A 16,496-nucleotide genomic window follows, 5' to 3' on the forward strand; every position below is an offset into this window, starting at 1 on the left:
AAATCACTCTTCTTCTGGTACCTTCATAGCTTGCTCACTCACCTGCTTCTGGTCTTAAAGATTTTATTTTTTTATTATTTATTTGACAGAGATACAGCCAGTGAGAGAGGGAACACAAGCAGGGGGAGTGGGAGAGGAAGAAGCAGGCTCATAGCAGAGGAGCCTGATGTGGGGCTCGATCCCATAACGCCGGGATCACGCCCTGAGCCGAAGGCAGACGCTTAACCGCTGTGCCACCCAGGCGCCCCTGGTCTTTATTTAAATATCACCTTCTCAGCATGGCCTTTCTTGGCCACTCTACCTAAATTTTCAATACCACATACACACTTTCTTTCCCACCTCTCTGCTTATTTCCCTTATTTTACTTATTCATTCCTGTCCCCCTTCACCATTAGGACTGCTGTTTGTTTCTTTTCATTGTATTCCAGCACCTAGAACATTGAAGTCACTCACCAAAGGTGTTTTGCGTTAACTAATTAATGACTGCGTAGTTAATGGAAGGGAGACTAGTTAAGAGGATTTTCAAGTAATACAAGTCAGGTGATAACAGTCAAAATTAAGAACAAAATAGAGGGTGTAGAAAAAAGAGATTTAGGTGTAAGATAAGGACTGTGTGGTGACCTCTTGAATGTGAGAAAGACCAAGAGAGAGCAGGTGCAGTTAATTCCTAGGCCTCCAACTTAGGATTCCAAGTAGATAACAGTGAAATTCACCAATTTTAGAAATAGTAGGGAGTGCAGAATTGGGGGAAAAGTTCAGTTTCATGGAGGGTTTCTTTTTTTTCTTCTTAGATTCTACTTTATTTGGTAAAACTCAGAAACTAACAACCAATTCACAGCCCCCCACCTCCTTCCCTCTGAAGAAAGCAGTTCCCCAGAGACAAAAAGGCTGTGGCTTGGGTATTACCCACCATCTCCAGGTTTCATACTTGGGCAACTCATGGCCTGATAGGCCTCCAGATCCAATCTCAGGCAATAAAGAAAGCAAAATGAAGCTCTCATTTCAGAGACAATGAACCCGTCCACCCCTCTTCCCCCTTACTCACAGCCTCCCTGCATCCCCAGCCTAAATAAAAAGGTAGCAGAGGACAATGCATGAGTGTGACTCACATACACACACACACACACACACACACACACACACACACACAGAGCTACCTTTCAGCCCAAGAGCTGCAAAATCCCTCCCTGGAAGGACAACTGGCAACACCAATCAAGGCTTCATGGTGCAAACTGATGGCTGGAATCCTCTGAGACTGGTAAAAATCCAGGGAGAAAATATATCACCTTCACCCCATTTCCAGACCTTTCACATTTAAGGAGGTTGCAAAGCACCCAGAAGATGTCTGGTGATAACTGGCAATGATGGCATGAAGCTCAAAGACAGAGGTCTGGGCTGACGATTCATCCTAGGAAATGTTATCCTGAGAGTGCTTGCTGAAACTGTGGCATAAAGTGGGTTTATCGAAGAAGATGCTTCACAGGAAAAGACAACTGTGGACCAAATCTTTGTTACCATGATACCTGAAATCTAATTTAAAAGGACACAAAATTGTCTAAAAGTCCTTTATATGCATATGCATCTAATTTGCAATTACCCTGTCACTGTTTTCCTCCATTCTTGCAGATAATGGAAATTATTGCCAATGGTTCTACTAATCCACAGCCCTATATTGGTTGTAACTATGCGTCAATGGCAAAGATCGATTAATATTCCTAAATAATTTTGATATATTAATGTAAGATTTACTTTCAAATTAAAATTAAATAAACAATTATTTTATTGAACACTTACTATGTGTAGGAGGAAGTCCTAGCACTCAATGGCTATTAATCCCCTTTACTTCCCCCAAGTGAAGTCAGAAGAGCTAGGAGTCCCAAAGCTTTCCTGTCTCCTATAGTGTGAGAGAGGAAATGTATGTGAAAGGAAGTGCATGTGCTTTGATTCAAACTAACCTAGTTTCAATTTTCAGCTGTCACTCCTGAGTAATTTTGAGTTACTCTCTGAGCCTCAGTTTCCCTAACTTCAAAACAGGGATCATAATACCTGCTTGACAATTGTGAAGACTGGCAATATACATGTGCAATGCCTGACACTTAGATTCTCAAAACCATAAAATAAGTTTTTCAACATTAATGTAACTTTTCCAAGTTAATAAAAAAGAGCAAAGGAAAGGGGAAACTGGTTAAACATGTTACAAGTGAATTCTTTGTTTTGCTTTGTTCAAACGCAAGCACTAAAAATCTCACTGATCAGGAACCAGCTTTAAAAGCAAAGTATTCTCTTGCATTGGGTCAAATTCAGTGTTTGCAAACATGGTATCTGTAATAGTTTACAAAGTAAATATTGTGCACAATTTCTTTTGCGTTGGCATCAGCTTTGTAATCCACCACATACAGACAGAGGTTCAATGACAAGTTGTGCTACCCACAAGAGAGTAGATATTTCTTCAGCTGTTTCTACAGGGTGGAACAATCCATTCTTATGAAATTAATTATGGCTTGTGAGATTAAGGTGACTTGAGCTCCACACCCTTTGTTTATTGAGTCATATGTCTCATGGTGCTTTTTAGTCATTGAGTTTAAGGTGTTTTCCATGAACTGAAGCAAAGTTGGGGCTAAAGTCATTCCCATGGGAGCCTCATCCAAGCTAAAGCAGCACATGCTGACTCTAGCCTTTGGTCTTTGTTTCTCCAACTTACTCCTTGTTTTTCAGTACGTCTCTCTCCATACTCATAAGTCTTGACACATTAGTTCATCGCTGGTTGAGGAGAAGGATCAATCAGTTTGGAAATTATTCAGGCTTTTGGGTTTACCCTGGACTCCAACTCTGCCTCCTTTTGGCTCTGCCATCACTCAGCAGCCACTAACATTTACTGAAATCACAAATGCCAAACATCATACATTTGTGATCGCATGTCATTGGCACAGTGACCACGAAAGGTAACACATGAGTAAACGGAGTCTCAAAAATCAGCAAATGTCAAAGCGCCAATTTCCTCCAATTTGAAGTTTACTGCAATAGTGGTTTCCAAATGTTGGAACCTGGACCAGTGTCAGGGAAAGTCAGTTTTCACCAGGATAGAAAAATGAACAAAGAAGAGCAATGTAGTAAAAAGATATCATAAAGCTAAAGCTACATCATTCATTTTTTATTAGCCTGAGACTACATCCTTCCTACTTCTAGGCACTTAAATGCCCCTTCGTTTAATGATAATGTTTGAACATGGTCCATTTTTGTATTATTAATGTGTTTATTCAACAAAATTGAATGTTGGCAAGTCTTGGTCCGCCTCCAACAATCTCTTGATATGTTACTGGTCCCAGAACCACAGAATACGATGTGCACTGGTACAAATACCAGCAAGTGCCCTTCGATGAGTCTCTGAGTTGTGGAGAGCCCAAACGACATCAGGAAGCCCTACTATGAAACCTAAATGTCTGCGAATCCCTGACCCTCAGAGCATTCTCTTCACACTTACACCAGAAGGTTGGCAAAACAAATAGGAAAAATGAGAGATTATATTCTTGCTAAATGTAACTGTTTTTCAGCTATGTTAAGGCTTTAAATCTGAAACATGCTCAGAAGTTAAAGCATGCAACAAATACTTATAAATATCATAAATATTTCTGAACCACCTATTTATGGCAGGCACCCGGCAAAGTGTCAGAAACATAAGCATGCATACTGGCTTTCCCCTCCAGAGGCACACAGCCTAGTAGATAACCTATTTAACTAGAGATATATTTCCTACCATAACCTCATTGATCTTCAAGACAGCCTGTGAGGCAGATATTATTAATCCCATTTATCAGACTAGGAAATTCTCAGGTGAGTGACACTATGATCTCCAAGCAAACAAGGGAGAAAAAAGAAATTCACACTTAGCTCTTCTGGTTACCTCCCCAGTGCGACTGTATGTGGTTGTAGGGAGGGAGGCAGTGAAGTAGATAGTACCTGGGCCGTGTGCCTAATATTTACCAGATACCGTATTAGTACAAATCTATTGGCTTACACAGCAGCCGACAAATTCATGGGGGGAAAACAATAAGTCACATGAATCTTCTGCTGTGGGACACTTCTAATTCATTTCAGGGGCTTGCTACTTTTCCTGGACCTGAGCACTCAACCTCTTGTCACACCCCCATTTTTAATAATATAGAGAATATGACAGTGAGGAATGCTACTGTTCTGACTCCCTCCACCCCTCTCCCCACCCGGAATGACTCCTCTCTCTACTGGGTACCCAGTTAAGGGAGCTTTATCATAGTAAGTGTCCAACACAGGGTCTTGGAAAGACAACAAAACCATACAATTAGTTGTTACTCTTGAGAATCTTGTCAACTGGCAGAAGAAGGGAAAGTAACTGCAAAGCATAGGTCCGATTTATTTATTCTTCTATCAAACTACCAAAATGTCAGCATTTTTGTACTGAAAATAATTTGAAAGAAAAGTCACTAAGGAGAATGTTTTTAGTTCAGGTTCATTTCCAGGATTATATTCTGATCAAAAATCACGTTGTTCCCTATAAATAGAGCTTTGTTCAGGCTAAAAGACATAGGAAGGCAGAAAACATTCACAAGCACTGAAATAATGGCTTCTCTGAGTGAAAGGATTAGTCTTTGATAATTTTCTCTTGTTTTAAGGCCAGCGCGGGTGCCATCAACCTCAAGATTCCTGAATCCGTATGTAGTGTGTTTCGTTGTTGTGGCAGGGGTGGTAATCCTGGCGGTAACCATAGCTCTACTCATCTACTTTTTAGCTTTTGGTAAGTACTAGAAGACTAAAAGGACCACTTTGCAAACTAAATGAGTAAATATACCTTCAGATGAAAAGTTTGGTATTCTCTTTTTTATTGCCACTGTTTTTTAATATAATTGTATGTTTTATATATCCCTAAATATATGTTTGTGTCTATATTTTCCCTCAATCAGTAGTTTTTTCTCCTCTTTTTCCAGCATAATAAACATTATTACCTAGGCAAGAATTATTCTAGCCAAAGGAAAAAAAATCTCTTGATTCTTTTCTAACATTAGAATTTGCCTATTTTGTTTTCTCATTTAATATCATGATTTCCTTCTTCATATAATAGCCTGATAAAATTGTAAACATAAAATATTGCAAAGAACTTTAAGTTTCAACATTAAAAATTTGGAAGTATTTGTTAATTCATGATCTTTCTTCTAATGAAACAGTCTTGGGAGAACAGCTACGAAAGATGAGGAGTAAGAACAAATTTTAAAAAGGATCTGTTCTTTTATTATTTCTCTTAGTATTATTATATCACAAAAATATAGGACACATGGACAAGAAACAATATAAAGAACATATGATACCCTGCTTATTCATAACAATGTTCCTTAATATCTCAGTGAACATTCTTTTAGATGCTTTAATGTAGGTAAATAAAATGTGTCAAATACACTAGATAATATGTGCTATAATCTGCTTTCTTCACTTAAAAATGCACTTTGGGATTATTTTATTTAGCTATAATTCTGTTTAATCATTTAAACCATACGTGTAGGTGTGTGTTTAGGTATATGTGTATGTATGAGTAAAGGGAGACAGAGAGAACATGGTTTATTATATGTTCTATTGTAAATAAGCAAAAATGTTTATTTATATGAAAGTTGCAAAACTCTCAGTGGCACAATAAAATTACCAACATTAGGAAAACCAGTAATTATGAATACTCTTTTCAGCCAAGCTAATTATAAAATTGTGGCTACCTTTTGCTATCAAATATCCTGGAATCAACTACATCTAAGGTGAATTACAGAGGCAAGAAGCCTCCAGTTTCCAATTACATTAATGAATTTTCAGTCTTAATGGCACTGTATTGTCACACAAGTGGAGGAGTCTACGTTCATCCTCTGCCGAATGTGTCTCAGTGACCACTTAGGGCCCTTGAAAGACTTGTTCCTCCACTGCAAAGGACTACACTACCCTTCCACCAGGACCTCGAACTCTTTCCCCTGATTGAGGTACTTCTCTGCATAAATTATGCTTATGAATGATCAAAACAAAGCGGGGATTTTTCCTAAATTAGGTTATTCTGCCCATGTTCATAATGTTTCTAAGATGTGTACAGTGTGTTTTAGAAATATTTACTTCTTTACCCAGCTGAATATATCCTCTGGCAGATGTTTTTTGGTGGGAACAATTCACACTGGACAACCAATTAGTGATCTTGTTCAAAGGCTTACTTTCTAGCTTATACTTAAAAAATAATAAGTCACTAATTCCTCTAAAATGATTATTATTTGAAACAATTCTTAAAACTATTCAGAATTACTTTCAGTTATTCTTTAGTGATAAATGAATAATAGCAATACTCCTTGAATGAATGCAATCATGAATCTCCCTAAAATAAAGTAAAAATGAAAATTATGACACTTCTGAGCAGTTTAATTTCACAAATAACGTTTCTCTGATTTTCCTACATCCTTAACACTTTCAGATCTGTTATTTAAAAAAAAACTGAAAGAAAAATAATTTTATTATAGTTACATTTATAGTAAATATGGGGTTTTCTTTAATAGAAGCAAAATTTTTTAATTGTGTAATATAGCATCCTATAATCCTGAATAAATTAAAGTTTAAACTACTTAGTAGTGAGACTGGTCCTCCCTTTTCTTTGTTTTGCAGATCAAAAGTCTTACTTTTACCATAGCAGCTTTCAAATCCTGAATGTCAAATATAGTAATCAGTTAAACTCACCAGGTACACAGGAATATAGGACTTTGAGTGAAAGAATTGAATCTATGGTAAGTTAATATTTGTCTTTGCTCTTTATTCCATCATAAAACAAATTTGATAATAAATCTAATATTTTGTGATCTATTTGTAACTGCTAAATGTTCTGTATATTTTTCTTCCCTGAATACTGAAAGATGTGTTTCTTTGTGCTTTTTCCAAGTTAATTTGCTAGTATACCAGTTCTCCTTTACACTTTTTAAGTCATGAGTGAAAAGTATTAGAAGACACTTGAGTAAATTCATATTTTAAATGATTATGACTTCAAAAGCTGGAAGTCTACTATTTGTGCAAGTTGAGCATTTACTACTGCTCTCCTAGAGATTGCCTTTTTAAATCCTTTCTGTTTTGCCTTCTTTCCTTTTCTCTTAGCCAACTAAACACACAGGTGGCAGATGGTAAATTACATGCTTTCATGTCAATAATTACATAGTTTAGACAACATCCTACTCTGGTTCAATGACAGACATAGAAAATCTGCAAAGCAAGGCCTGGTTTCACTTGAAGAGGCCCGCCAGGAAACCTCAAGGTAGACCTTTTGCATTCATTTATGACCATGGACCAGAGTCTGGCCTTTAGCCTGCACTGTCAGAGTTGACCAGTCTCAAGTTTGCTTACTTATCTTTTTAAAGAGTCCTAGGAATATAAATTAATCCAACGTCTCCAAAACTTTAGCATGTAACAGAATCACCTGGCAGGCTTGTCAAAACACAGATTTCTGGGCCCTGATGTCAGAGTCTCTGATTCAGTAGGTCTGGGGTGGACCCAAGAATTTGCATTTCTAAGGTGATGCTGATGCTAATGGTCCAATGACCACCTTTGGGAACCACTAAGTTAACCTATAATGAGAACTCTTATGGCTGGGAGACTAAATCATTGGCTCATCTAACACATTTTTCCCCAGAGGCAAACTTCCCAAGAAGGCAAGTTATGAAACAACTGCTTAGTTAGCACGGGATTAGAGCAAAGGAAGTTAGGTATATCATTTAAATGTTTAAGGAGATCAGAATAAACAGCTGAATCAGTGATTTAGGAAGAGAATCTATGAGAGTTCCTAAGATTTTCCTTGTTTTTGAGAACCTTGACAGTTTTGCAGAGTACTGGCCAGTCATTTTAAAAAGTCCCACAACTGGGCCTTTTTTTGTTTGCTTTTTTCTCTTGCTTAGAGTAGAGTTACAGGTTTTGGGGAGGGAGGAAGACCAAAGAGGAAAAGTATCATTTTCATTCCATCGCATGAAAGCGGTTCATTACAGTATTCAGCATGACTTATCACTGTCGACTTGATCACCCATCTGAAGCAGTATTTGGCAGGTTTCTACACCGTAAAGTCATTCCCTCCCTTTTCCATACCACACTCTTTGGAAGAAAGACACTGTGTCTAAGCCATGCATAAGGAGTAGACAAGTGGAGAGCTATGCTTTGAATATTTGAAGAACATTTAAAATTCTTCTATTTGTCTATTCTCCCCATGTATTTATTCAACCACTTGCTTGTATTAATATAGTGGTCTCTGCATTTTTAAGATTAATTTTTAGGCTGCACTCTAGAAATGCCCATTTACACTCTCACCAGCAGTATGTAAATCCACAGAAGTATGCTAATTTCCCCACAGCATTAACACGCAGTTTCGTAAATTATTTTAATTGTTGCTAATTCAGTAGGTGAGCAATGATATCTCACTAATTATTTTGGTTTGCATTTCCTTAATTACTAGGATTTAATCTGTCTTCCTGTATTAATAGGTCATTTTTATAACTTCATTCGTGAATTGCCTGATCACGACCTTGCCCATTTTCTTACTGGAGCGCTGGTCTATTTTATATGGATTTGAAAAACAACAACAACAACAAAAAAANATTCAGTAGGTGAGCAATGATATCTCACTAATTATTTTGGTTTGCATTTCCTTAATTACTAGGATTTAATCTGTCTTCCTGTATTAATAGGTCATTTTTATAACTTCATTCGTGAATTGCCTGATCACGACCTTGCCCATTTTCTTACTGGAGCGCTGGTCTATTTTATATGGATTTGAAAAACAACAACAACAAAAAAAGAAACCCTCATACTTATTACAATATTAAAGTTTGCCTGTCATTCACATTGCATATATTTCTCTAATAATGTGATGCGACTCTCAATCTTGTTTATAATGTAGGGGATTTTCAATGTTAAACATTTAATTTTTCATAGAGCCAAATTATCAATCCTTTTTATGATTTCTCACTTCTATGTCAGGTTAAAAATGGCTTTCTCGGGGCGCCTGGGTGGCACAGCGGTTAAGCGTCTGCCTTCGGCTCAGGGNAAACCCTCATACTTATTACAATATTAAAGTTTGCCTGTCATTCACATTGCATATATTTCTCTAATAATGTGATGCGACTCTCAATCTTGTTTATAATGTAGGGGATTTTCAATGTTAAATATTTAATTTTTCATAGAGCCAAATTATCAATCCTTTTTATGATTTCTCACTTCTATGTCAGGTTAAAAATGGCTTTCTCCACTCTAAATACTCTTTAAAATATTCACCTCCTTTTCCTTTTTATAATTTTATTATTTCAGTTTTTATAATTTTATCTTTTATTCATCTATAATTTACTTTGCAATAAGGTAGAGATCCAGCTTTATCCCCAAAATAGCTTTATCCCCAAAGAGCAAGGTATCAGAGCAGTATATTCATTAGTGCAGTGGATTTATTTACCATGCCACCTTTATTTTTTTTTTATTTTANTCCACTCTAAATACTCTTTAAAATATTCACCTCCTTTTCCTTTTTATAATTTTATTATTTCAGTTTTTATAATTTTATCTTTTATTCATCTATAATTTACTTTGCAATAAGGTAGAGATCCAGCTTTATCCCCAAAATAGCTTTATCCCCAAAGAGCAAGGTATCAGAGCAGTATATTCATTAGTGCAGTGGATTTATTTACCATGCCACCTTTATTTTTTTTTATTTTANAGAGAAGGAACACAAGCAGGGGGAGAGGGAGAGGAAGAAGCAGGCTCATAGCGGAGGAGCGTGATGTGGGGCTCGATCCCATAACGCCGGGATCACTCCCTGAGCCGAAGGCAGACGCTTAACCACTGCGCCACCCAGGCACCCTAACCACACCGCCTTTATTTNCGATCCCATAACGCCGGGATCACGCCCTGAGCCAAAGGCAGACGCTTAACCACTGTGCCACCCAGGCGCCCTAACCACACCGCCTTTATTATACACTAAATCTCCTTTTCTTTTCTCTGTACTCTCCTTGTCTTCACTGATTAATCTTTGCCTGTACCAGTACCAAGCCATTTAGAATACAGTGGTCTTACAATATATTTAAACATCTGACAGAGAATGATATCCTTTGAAATTCTTCTGATGTACGATTTCCACACTCTCATTTATTTATTCTTCTGTGAAAACACTTTGAACATTTAAAACACTGTATGGATAATACTCTAATGCAGTGCTAATTTATGGTTTACAAGGCACTTTCTAACTTGAGTTCACAACAGCCACATGAATTAACAAATCATTTTTATAGATGGGTAAAATAAAGATTGTGAATTAGGAAACATGTTAAACGTCATTCAACTCGAGAGTGGTAGAACCAGCATTCAAACCATGGGCTCCTGACTCCAAATCCAAGGATCATACCATTTTCCAATGGTAACATGAGTACCATCATTATCTTTGTCCCACAGACAACATGTTATACTTAATAAGCAGTGGAATAGTCCCAGAACTTTCTATTATATTAGGCAATTCAAGTCTCTTTTCTAGCTCTCAGTTTACGCAACAGTGAAATAATATCATTGGACCAGATGATTTTTATAGTACATTCTAACTCAAAAAGTCTATGATTTTGTGACTTTCAAGCATGATATTCACTCATCTGTTTTTCCTATCCTGCTTCTCTGCCCACTTCTCTGTGTCCTTATGGGATCACCCTCCTCTACACTAACATTCAATGTTGAAATTCCCCAAGGCTTTGGCCTCTCTCTCCTCATCAGTGACACTGTTTTGTATCTGTAGACGATCTCATCCATTACTTCAACCAATACTTATCTAATGACTCACTTGGTCTTGAGCCCAGACTTTTCTTCTGTACTTTGGACCTTTTCACCCAACTACCAGCTTAATATCTCTACTTGGCTGGGTTTTTTTCCTAAATTTCAAATGTATTATTATGTGCCAAAATCAAACTCATGATCTCCCCACACCATAGTAGCCTTCTTCCAATAAACCTGTCCCCATTAATGACAACATCACTGATTCAGTTTTCCAAACCAAGAATTCATCTTTGACCTACTGTCCTCTATCATTCCAAATATCCAATCCATTACCAACCCCTGTAGGTTTTAACCCCTCTATTTCCCTCATCTCCATTCAATTCTCTTCATACCTAACACCATGCCCTTCCAAACCACCACCTCTACTCTGAAGTACTAAAATAGCACAAATAATTTGTATTATTTCTTCCCTAAAATTGAATATCCATATGCAGCAAAAGAAATTATTCTCGGGGTGGCCTGGATGGCACAGTCAGTTAAGCGTCTGACTCTTGGTTTTGGCTCAGGTCATGATCTCAGGGTCTCGAGATCAGTCCCTAAATCGAGCTCCACACTTAGCAGTGGAGTCAGCTTGAGTTTCTCCCTCTCCCTCTGCCCCTCCCCACTGCGTGCTCTCTCTAAAATAAATAAACCTCTTTTAGAAAAGAAATTATTCTCAAATTACAAATCTGACTATATTATCCTTTTGCTTCAAACACTTCAGTGACTTCCCATTATTTATGATAAAGAGCAAATTCCTTACACACTAACAAGACCTGTGTGGTCTGGTCTGTCACCCTAGCCTCCTTGCTCTCCACGCTACAGTTGCACTGGCCTCCTTCCATTCCTGAGACACAATCTGTGTGTTCTCACCTTGGGACTTTGTGCCATTCACTTCATCTGTGAGGCTTTTTCCTCCCTGTTCAACTAGCTAACTCTGATTCTTTCTAACAATCTCAACTCCATAAGCATTTCCTCTGAGAAACCTCTCTAATCTCACTGGTTGGATCAAATTCTTCTGTATTTCTGTACTTATCAATTATAATATTACTCAAATGTGGATGATAACTTGATAAGTGCTTGTCTGCCCCCCCTTACATATAAGCTCCATAATGGCAAGGACTGTTTATCTTTTCTCACCATTGTACCCCAGTGCTCGATAGAAGGGGTGTGCAGCACAAAAGGTGCTCAAAAATTGTTGTTGAATGAGTGAAAAACAGAACAAGGTTATTTAGAAATAATGAAAGCACCTGTTTGCAAAATACATGTATCAAAACTGCGAGTGCATTCTGATTGAATGGGTCTTTCTAAATAAAAGACTTCGGTCAGGATTCAAACCAGGGATCAGGTGAAACTCCCCTTTGGTATCGGGGGTGATATTGCAACCAATTCTGCAAACAATTGCCATTTTTTCCAAAATATACCTAATTACAGTCCCATAAACAAACTAGGACATAGGAAGAAAAAGAAAACAGTATCAGTTTGAGATTAATCTTATCACATTACTTATTCAGGCACATCCATTTAATAGGCAGCGATTGTTCCTTAATGCCTAAAAAAGAATTTGGTACACACTTGACTTTCAAATATTTTTTGAATGAATAAATAAATGACGCATTCTGTCTGTTGGTTCCTGTGCCAAGTCTTAGGGACACAAAATGAAGAGATCACTGCAATCAGGAGCTCACAGTGGTCTCCAAAATGGGGTTGTGCATTCCAGAAAGGGATTAATTAATTGTGAATACTCAAATACTCAGATATCACTCCACATGTATTTTTCCCTTAAAGAATATTTTTTAGAAGGAAGAAAGTGCTTTGTTACTATTTAATAAAGGAACTGACACTGCCACCCTTGTTTGGTTTTATGTCAGCTGGTCCCACGCAATGTGTGCGAGGAGAGCTTGAGGGAAGAGGGGAGGGGCAGTAACACAGCAGAACTGACTAGGTTTCAGTGTATTTACCTGCTCTGAGTAGATTTCAATGATGTGCAGTTTCAACTTAATTTAAAGATTTTATTATCTAGTTTTAAAAGTAAGCTGAATCAATAAGAGAAACAGAAAATCCTGCAAAACCCAAATTTTAAAACCCGCAATATGGAGATAACTCTAATATGCAAGGACAGTAATGAGCAAGTAAAAGAACAGTAACATAATGTCAGAACCGATACTTTTCTGCTTCCCTACTAGAGCCAAATTACCAGGTGAAGCAATACCTTTCTTAGAAGACACAGACACACATGTACACACCCTGTCTCTTCAAGGTGTAAGTGAAAGAAGTTAGCCACATTTTAAATAAAACTCGTACCATGGAAAGGAGACTGAAAACCTATGTTTAGCAATGGGTCCATCATTAGGTGTTTGGATTTTCTTCTGTTTTCCTCAAAATGATGCACGTTATCTATAAAAGCGCTTAGACATGTGCACATAAAAATTGGGGGGAATGGATTAGCTATCATGTTTGGTTGATTTTGAACACGTTTCTTTAAAAACATATAAAATAAAACACATTTTGTTTGGTTTGCAAGGATAACCGATTGACATCAGGGAAGACAGAAAGTCACCTCCTGAATTTCAACAGAATCTTTGCACAATGGGTGGGAGGGACTGACAACTTTGTGTCGTGATTTATTAAGTTCTGTCGGTGATTATGCATTTGAGCCACATAATTGTGTGGAAACTTCTTCAGCACTTCAAACCACANAGAATCTTTGCACAATGGGTGGGAGGGACTGACAACTTTGTGTCGTGATTTATTAAGTTCTGTCGGTGATTACTTTATGCATTTGAGCCACATAATTGTGTGGAAACTTCTTCAGCACTTCAAACCACATATTTAAATTAAAGTTAGAATCATAACTTTGAAGTATTTCAAAAATTATAAATTCTATCCAGTCACATTAATAGTGAAATTATTATTAAACACAAATGGAATAAAATTCCTAAATGTTTGTTCTGTAACTCAGCCTTTTTAATTTCTAATTTTGTCAATGTTTTATCATGGATATTGTTAGCAGTACAGCATTATTNCACCTCCTGAATTTCAACAGAATCTTTGCACAATGGGTGGGAGGGACTGACAACTTTGTGTCGTGATTTATTAAGTTCTGTCGGTGATTACTTTATGCATTTGAGCCACATAATTGTGTGGAAACTTCTTCAGCACTTCAAACCACATATTTAAATTAAAGTTAGAATCATAACTTTGAAGTATTTCAAAAATTATAAATTCTATCCAGTCACATTAATAGTGAAATTATTATTAAACACAAATGGAATAAAATTCCTAAATGTTTGTTCTGTAACTCAGCCTTTTTAATTTCTAATTTTGTCAATGTTGTATCATGGATATTGTTAGCAGTACAGTATTATTACATGTATATAATTTATAAATAAATATACGTGTTTTGGCTACTCATGCACAAAATGCTTTACCCATAGAAGCACATAATCAAAAATATTTGGAGACCACTGTAGTAACAGGACATATTGCCACATATTTTTTCCTTTTCTTGAAAACTGAGCTTTCCAGATCTATTTAAGCAGAAAGTAGTAACTGGAAGGTGGCTGAAATCACAAAAATATTATTTCTATTATTCAGTTCATGAATAATATGAACAGAAATATAGCTATCAAGGAAGAAGGCCCTGAAAATAAGATGCTTTATCTTCCTCATTAGCTAATAAGATCTTTTCTTTCTAAGGGCGAAAATGTATGATAATTACAAACATTCTATAGATAGTCTATTAACAAATTCAATGATTCATTTTGTTGGAATTTAAATAATCCACATCTCACTTCAATTCTTATCAACAATGAATAATACCGAGGTAGGAGGATTCTAGTCTGTACTACAATACCACGATAGTATTGTCACCCTCAATCAGGAGGGAAATATAAAATAGTTCTCTTCTTTTCATTGTTTATTTGATTTTTGTCCAAGGTAATGAAAGGGTCAATAGTGCAGATAACAAAATCAGAGTGTGAAAGTTAACTTGTTTGACCCTTTGAACAGTAATAATTTTGAAGAAAAGGAAAAGGCCAAAAGGTTGACTGTAAAGCTCACTAAAAGTAGATGTATAATTTGGGGGAGTTGCAGTAGTCAACTGTGTACAGATAATTTTTTCAATACAGTTTTGCAGATGGAAAAACTGAGAGGAAGAAAGGTTACAAGGCTCATTCGAGTTCTCATAGCAAGCTAACGTATCTCTGTGTTTCTCATTAACTTCCCTTTCCACTATGCTATTGGAATTCTCTAGAATCATCTGCTCACTGATTTTCTACCAAACATTTGATAAGTTCTAATGAAAGGGCCAATAACATTCTACTCTGGGAAATATGGAATCTTATCCATGGTCCTCTTCCTTTATCCTTGTATCCTGATATCAACCAATTAATCAGTTTGCTTTCTTTAGGTTATTATCTTAGTCTTCACTGAAGTTTTCCACATAACAAAATGTCATAATTAAGGTGGATTTTTTACTTTGGTCCAGTCTTGCCTGTGCAGGTGTAATGACAAATCATGAATTAAAATATAATCACAGGAAACATTTATCCAAATTTTAACAATTCCTTCAGCTTTAGGTTAGTTCCTTTTACTTCTGTTAAAATCAAGTAAAATTAAAGTTAAATCATTTTATTAAAATACCTTCTATAACATATGATATTAATATGCATATTAAAATCCATCTTCTTATAGTTACCTGGAATACAGTTCACTAAATGACAGCAACCATTAATTCTAGATCATAGAATTTGTGGAGGTTTTTTTTTTCTTTCTTTCTCCTTAATGCTTACTAATATTTCCTAAATTTTTTAAAAAGGAACATGAACTATTCCCTTAAAGCCAATAGTCTCATTATTCTTTAAAATGTTCAAAGCCTCTCTGAAAAGAAAGAAAATTATCATTTTGTCAAACAACTGCTTGGTCTGATACCAGCCTATAGGAACGGATATTTTAAAAGATACAATGTGGTGTGATAGAGGTTGCATAAACTTTACAGTCTCAGGAAGGATTGGTTTCAAATCCTGGCTTAATATAATATTCAGCACACTACTTAATATCCATGTCCATGTCTCCTTTGGTGCTGCCTCATCGTAGAGGCAGCACCAAATGGAATCCACTCCCCCATTAGGAAAACTCAGGATCTCCGACTGACCCTGCAACTGAGAGAACCATTCCAGTCACAGTACCACCCCTAGTTCACTGCAAACCTGAGCTTTATAACTCAAGAGCGCCATCCTTACTGGGACTGAAAAATGATTCAGGGAGACGGTTAAGGTTAGGTCAGGAAATTACCAACTGATATTAAAAATAACCTCAGATGCTTAGGTATTAATCGTAATTAGCAAGGAAAAAACTGCCTTTGCATCTTTTCCTTCTTTTCATCACTCAGTTTAATCTGGTTTTGCCCATTTAAAAACAGTGGTTGGGGAATCACACAAATGTAAGTTGTATCATGGACCCCCCCTAGGGTTGGCTTGGCACCCACCCCAATCCCCTTGGGAAGAGCCACCAAATCACACTGAGTAAAACATCTAATATTGAGATGACTTCTCGTGAAGACGCATCCTGCCCATTATCATCTCTGTATCATAGATGAAGAAATAGGCCCTGCATCAGAAGGCTGTATCACCAGCCTAAGTCAATCTCATGTGTTCTGAGATAGAATTGAACTAAACTGAAATGAACTGAAA

At 36.7% G+C, this 16,496-nt stretch overlaps 1 protein-coding gene across 1 annotated transcript in view; it reads left to right on the plus strand.

Moving 5' to 3' along the window:
* The window catches only part of TMPRSS11D (transmembrane serine protease 11D), a 52,300-nt gene that overhangs the window by 15,059 nt on the left and 20,745 nt on the right, over positions 1-16,496 (plus strand). The window contains exons 2-3 of the mRNA XM_019807477.2: positions 4,647-4,768; positions 6,652-6,770. Coding sequence (XP_019663036.1) covers positions 4,647-4,768; positions 6,652-6,770 — 241 coding nt within the window. The remainder of the gene's footprint in view (positions 1-4,646; positions 4,769-6,651; positions 6,771-16,496) is intronic.

Source organism: Ailuropoda melanoleuca, chromosome 11, assembly GCF_002007445.2.
Source record: "Ailuropoda melanoleuca isolate Jingjing chromosome 11, ASM200744v2, whole genome shotgun sequence".
NCBI lineage: Eukaryota > Metazoa > Chordata > Mammalia > Carnivora > Ursidae > Ailuropoda > Ailuropoda melanoleuca.